The following is a 6,370-nucleotide window of genomic DNA, read 5'->3' as shown; positions in this document are numbered from 1 at the left end:
TTTCTATAAAAAAAGGTTTCAACTAAAACATTTCAATAACAATTTTTTTAAGTACATATTACCGAAGGCATAATTTTACGTAGAAATAAAGAAAAATTTCACAAAAAAATATGTGATTTAAAATGATTGCATTTCTTTTCAAAAACAAAAAAATAAGATTTTTCTTGAGCCATTTTAATTTTCAATTCATTATCTTTAAATCATTTTAATAAATTTTTGTTCAATACTTTGTCGTAATATGAGAATCGAGATACCAAAGTTTAGTCTAAATTTGAAATGGCGTAATCTGCCGGTCGAAAAGTAATTATATTGTAAACAATAAGAGGATCTATCCCAATTAATAAAACTCGCAGTTCTTAAAACACAGTTTATTACACAAAGAGAAAATAAGCACGGAGCAACACAACAACGATGCGTACGCGGTGAGTTCTGCAGGAGGAGAGAGAGGGCAGAGCTTCAGGCTGCTGGCCCTAGGGGTGGCGGAAGTGTCTGAGTGTTGCCATCCTGACGGGGTTGCCATCGTTATACTCGGCCATCCTGCATCTTGATTGTGACCTCACAACATAAAGCAAACAACATAATTAGTTCAACTAGAAAAAAATAAGAAGGGGTACTGAAAAGTAACCAGAATAACACCACTAACGGCCACCTATTAGCGACACATAACACAGTGTTATTCTAATAACATTTCAGTTCTGGTGATTACTAGATGGGCCATCATATAGCTGTTTCACACAGTCAGCTCATATGTGCGCACACCATCTATCAACTACACTTACAATGGGAGATAGCATCATATAGCCAGTTCACACAGCAAGCTCATATGTGCGCTCACCATTGTATTCCAACAATGCACAAGGTGGGATATTCCATCATATAGCTGTTTCACACAGAAAGCTCATATGTGCGCTCATCACCCTTTAAAACTCCACATCCAATGGGGTCTTATCATCATATAGCCAGTTCACACAGCAAGCTCATATGTGCCCTCATCATTGCAATCCAATAACAGACAAAATGGGGTCCTGCATCATATAACCGCCACATCCTGTGACTTATCATATATGTGCACCCACCATATTGTACAATATATAAATGATATATATAATATAGAATGTATAATATATATTTTGTTAGTAATGTATAAATAAATAAATAAAAATGAATAGAATTGTATAAATAACAGTTTACATGATACAGCCATTATACACAGGCTCAGCGAATACATAGGTAGTCACATATATGTCTAACCTTCAAGAAGGTCTATCAAATCATCTCTATCCACATCACTACCTTGGCTGTCAGATTCACTGGAATCATCAGGTACCCCTTTATAAGGTCTCAAAGCATCTGGCGCTGCCAAAACCACAAACTTTTTGTAGCCTCGCATCCCCTTGATGCTTCTTATCTCGTAACGGTCAATACCCGAGAGAACTTTAGTTACCTTATATGGCCCACCATACACTGGATCTACCTTGTGATTGACTCCCGCTCCCCCTTGTACGCCACCATGTTTCCATAGTACAAGATCTCCTAACCTATACCTGTGCGCTTCCTTGCGACGTCTATCATATTGTTCCTTCATACGTTGGGCTGCTACTTCCATGGCTCTCTTAGCTTCGTTTCTTCGCTCCATTAATAAACACTCTCTGTCTGAAGTCTCTATTGCGCTATCTTGTTGATGTATGTCACCCAGCAAATTACTACTGTGTCCAAACATCAACTGAAAAGGGGTGTATTTAGTACTAGCACTAACGGTGTTATTGATGCCCCATATTATATCAGGTATGCTCAGATCCCAAGATCTTGCATCCATGTCAGTAGCTCGCATGGCATCTAACAAGGTCCTGTTCATCCTTTCCACCTGACCGTTTGCTCGAGGGGTTGCAACTGCATTAAGGACATGTTTAAACTTTTTCTCAATTGAAAATTGTTTAAAATGCCTACTGCTAAATGATCTTCCTCTATCTGAGATTATTCTACTGGGAACCCCAAAACTGCAAAACATCTCATTTAATTTTCTTATGGTCTCTACCGACCTTAGAGTGCGTACAGGGAATGCAAACACAAACTTGGAAAATGAATCTACCGCTACTAGTAAATAATTATTCCCTAGTTTACTCTTGGCAAAAGGCCCTAAATGGTCCACATGAACGGTGTTCATAGGGACATCTAGTTTGGGTATCGTGTGGAGCTTTCCTTCCTTTTTGCCATACTGACCCTTAGCAAATGCACAATTAATGCATGCATTAACATATTTCTTTATATCATTTTTGGGAACCAAAACTCACTTTTAACTAATTGTTCGCATCTATTCAGTCCCGGGTGCCCTATATCATCATGGAACTTCCTTATTAACATCCACTTAGCCATTCTGGGAACGACCAATCTGTCACCTGTTAACGTCTTTCGATACAACCTCCCATTATTAACATTAAAGTCATTTTTAATGTCTTTATTTGCTGTACCACTTCTTAATTGCTCTATGATTGAAGTGACTTTAGGATCCTGTAATTGTAAGGTGAGTAACCAATCATCTGTCTCAATCATATTTACAGTTATTTCCAAAGGGACAGGGTTTCGACTTAAAGCATCTACATGCTGCATGCGGTCACCAGGACGGTATTCTATTTCCATATCATAGTCTTGGATCATAAGCCACCAACGGGCTATACGTGGTACCATATCCTTCTTCACAAAGGTTGATCTAACTGCGGAACAATCTGTGACTACCTTGAAATGAATGCCCACCAAGTATACACGAAAGCGTCTTATGGACTCAACAACTGCTAGTGTTTCTAGTTCATAACTGTGATAGAAAGCTTCTTCTTTTGACGTGACTCGACTAAAATAAGCTACTGGTTTAATTTCTCCACTTAACTGATTTTGCATAAGAATTCCGCCAAGACCTAGTTTGCTCGCATCTGTATGTAATTCAGTGACTAGTTCTCTGTCATAAATAGCTAAAACAGGTCTGGAAACTAGCGCGGACTTCAAGGACTCGAATGCCTTAATCTGCGTAGGGCCCCATTCCCATGCTACATCTTTCTTAGTTAGCCCTGTGAGGGGGCGAGCTGTGGTAGCAAAACCTTTAATAAACTTTCTAAAATAACTTGCCAAACCAACAAAACGGCGTATTTCATGAACATTTTTCGGAGCCACAAAATGTTCCACAGCTAAAATCTTACCTACTCCTGGGGCTACCCCATCACTGGTAACCTCGTGACCCAAATAGGTAATCTTCTGCTGTAGAAAAGAACACTTCTCAATCTTTACTTTCAGATCCGCATCAGCTAAAAGTGCCAATACTATCTTCAATAAATCCAAGCCTTCCTTTACTGATGATGACGGGATCAGGATATCATCCATGTAAACCAGAATACTTTCCTTTGGTACTTTGCTTAAAGCTTTCTTAATAGTACGCATAAATACTGATGGTGCATTAGCTAATCCATAACTCATACGAAGATATTCGTACTGTCCATCTGGAGTTATGAATGCCGTCTTGGGTATCGATCCCTCTGCGATAGGAATCTGGTGATAGCCTTGGGTCAAATCTAAACTTGTAAAATACATTTTATTAGATAACTTACAAATTTGATCATCTATGTGGGGTAACGGAAATCTGTCTTTAATTGTGATGGCGTTAAGCGCTCTATAGTCAACACACAATCTATAGTCACCAGTCTTTTTACTTACTAAAATTACCGGACTTGCATAATCTGAGTCGGATTCTCTAATTATCCCATTAGCTAGCAAGTCATCAACCTTTTCTTGGACAATCTTTCTCTCGGAGAATGATAATCTGTATGGCTTATGGTACACAGGTTTATCCGAGCTTGTCTTGATTACCATCTCTCCAAGATGTGTGCACCCAAGGTCAGAGGTTGAACTCCCAAAACATGAATTGAAAGTGTTCAGTACCTTTAATAGCATTTCCATCTCCTGAGTACTAATGCGTCCAACATCCAAATCAGTTGCTTTCAAAGAATAACATAAGGTACTTACAGTTTCACCAGGGGCCTGACCTTTTGGGGCTCCCTCACACTCAAGAGCCCTGGTCAGCAACTGGCCTTGGCTCCAGGTAATCGGCTCCTGACCAAGATTATGCACCGTCAGATGAGGGTCATCGCTGCTCAAGAGGGCGCCTGGCATCATGTACGCCTTAGGTCCCATCTCGTAGCATCGTGGTGCCGTTGTCAAGCATTCAGTACCTGAAATGTTAACTTTTACCCGGCAAACCGTGTTGGGCATGATCATAATATCTTCCGAACAGGTCACCGGATACGATATATTAAAATCGGTGGCTTCAAGCCGAATCTGTTGTCCAAAGTCAGTTTGAATGTCTTTGGACAGCTTGACAGTTTCTCCTCTGACCACCAGGGAAACGCCCTCCATATTGATAATGGGTTGCCCGATCAATAAGTCAATTCCCTCCATGTCCACATCTGTGACCAGCGCGGTAGTGTGTGTGGTGACATCGTCCACTGTAACGTTGAAGGTCACCACTCCTTTGGTAATTACCACCCCTCCTGTGAAGCCTTTAATTGCAGTGGACGAGGCTTCCATCTCCAAGGCTAGTGCGCTACATGCCTTCAATGCCATTATGTTGGATTGGCTTCCAGTATCTATGTAGCCTCTTAGCATCCTGCCATGAATGCATACCTCCTTGTGGTAGGCCCGATTTGCCTGTCCTAGGCATACCAAGCGGACAGCTGTTTCCACCTTCTTACGTCTAAAGCAGGCCTCTGCCACGTGTCCCATCTTCCCACACACTCTACATTGCTTTATTTCTCTGGTTGGCATTGCACTACCCCTACATTCTTTAGCAAAGTGGCCTTCTTTACCGCATGTAAAGCATACAACTTTCCGTTTTTTGAATTCTCTCTTATCATTAATTCGTCCATGAGGGACACGTTGCCTCGATGTGTGCTTCGACACATCCCTATGTCTTGACATACCCATTGACGGAGACTGGTAATTGTCTTGGTACGCCAAGAAGCCAGAGTACAGCTCATCCGGGGAACTACATCGGAAGCTCTTAGCGTGGGGCTGTAATTCCACTGGTAATCCTCGGATAATTACAGCGATCGCTGCCAGGTCGTCCAGGCGGCACCTCCTCACCAGCAGAAGCTTTTCATGGTAAAAGTGAGTCATGGACTCTTCCGGCCGTTTTCGCCTTCTCATCATCTCTTCCAGGGTATCGGCGTAATCTATGCATCTGGGGAATGCTCCTTCCAGGGCCTTCTTCCATCCTTCCCAGGACATGTCATACTCCGACAACTGGTCATACCAGCGGCGAGCCGACCCTCGGAGCTTCGTTTGCATAAAGCAAGACTTTGAGTACTCGTCCCAGCCGTGAACCTTGCCTAGGACGTCAATTCTATTTAGCCATCCGACTACCGAACACGTCTTGTCGTCGGGATCAAAGCTGGGGACGATGTTGTCTCCTCTGACAGTTGGCGCTGACGTAGACGCTCGTGGTGCCGATGTTGACGGGGTGACGGCCACCGTAGCTGGTCTTGGCGCCGATGCGTCCCGCTTCTCGAGGTATCTTTCAAGCATTCCCTCTAAGCGCGTTTCTAACAATCGTTCGAAGACGACCCGCGACGGTTCCATGTCTTCGTCCGAATCGTCGTGATTGCCGTGAGCGCGTTCGGTAGTGTTCGCCGACTTGTCAAATGCACGTCTGCTTCGCGGCATCTTCGAGTAACCGACGAAAATAAACGAAGCACGAGAATTTAACACTAAAGGATCAAGTCGTCCGACAATCGATGTGGCGATAAAACGTCTAAACACGATCGAATTGTGGCGTTGCTTGAAAAACAAAACACAGAAGTTTGGCGACAAGCGTCCGAAACAAACACAGAAATAAATCTAAATCGTCCGACAATTGATGTGGCGTAAAACGTCTAAACACGATCGAATTGTGGCGTTACATAAAACAAAACACGCAAAACACATAAACAAAATGGCGGCTAAGCGTCCTTTTTTCCGATCTCAAAATGGCGGTTGAGGGTAAAACAAAACAAACAAAATAAGATTTAAAAACTACGACTCGTGGTTAATCCCACTTCTGATGTGTAAACAATAAGAGGATCTATCCCAATTAATAAAACTCGCAGTTCTTAAAACACAGTTTATTACACAAAGAGAAAATAAGCACGGAGCAACACAACAACGATGCGTACGCGGTGAGTTCTGCAGGAGGAGAGAGAGGGCAGAGCTTCAGGCTGCTGGCCCTAGGGGTGGCGGAAGTGTCTGAGTGTTGCCATCCTGACGGGGTTGCCATCGTTATAATATTTTAGTTACCTATATAAAACTTTTAAGTATATTTTTTAATAGAAATACTTTAATAAAAATATTGCTT

At 42.2% G+C, this 6,370-nt stretch overlaps 1 protein-coding gene across 2 annotated transcripts; it reads right to left on the bottom strand.

The window, feature by feature from the left end:
* Positions 1 to 307: 307 nt before the first annotated feature.
* Positions 308 to 6,316, bottom strand: LOC148274199 (uncharacterized). Of its 2 annotated transcripts, none has more exons than XM_088237453.1 (2): positions 2,292 to 6,316; positions 308 to 555 (listed from the first exon to the last, which is right to left on the bottom strand). In XM_088237453.1, the coding sequence occupies exons 1-2, from the start codon at positions 5,701 to 5,703 to the stop codon at positions 338 to 340; spliced, it is 3,630 nt and encodes a 1,209-aa protein (XP_088093579.1). In that variant the 5' UTR covers positions 5,704 to 6,316; the 3' UTR covers positions 308 to 337. The 2 variants fall into 2 exon arrangements, with proteins under 2 accessions (XP_088093579.1, XP_088093580.1); XM_088237454.1 differs by having other exon boundaries at positions 354 to 555; positions 4,009 to 6,303.
* Positions 6,317 to 6,370: the final 54 nt, after the last annotated feature.

This window comes from Micrasema longulum, unplaced genomic scaffold (genome assembly GCF_059751315.1).
Source record: "Micrasema longulum isolate JH-2025_06_02 unplaced genomic scaffold, ASM5975131v1 h1tg001724l, whole genome shotgun sequence".
Lineage (NCBI taxonomy): Eukaryota > Metazoa > Arthropoda > Insecta > Trichoptera > Brachycentridae > Micrasema > Micrasema longulum.
The sequence above is the reverse complement of the archived record's forward strand: the minus strand, read 5'-3'. Positions and strand labels throughout refer to the sequence as shown.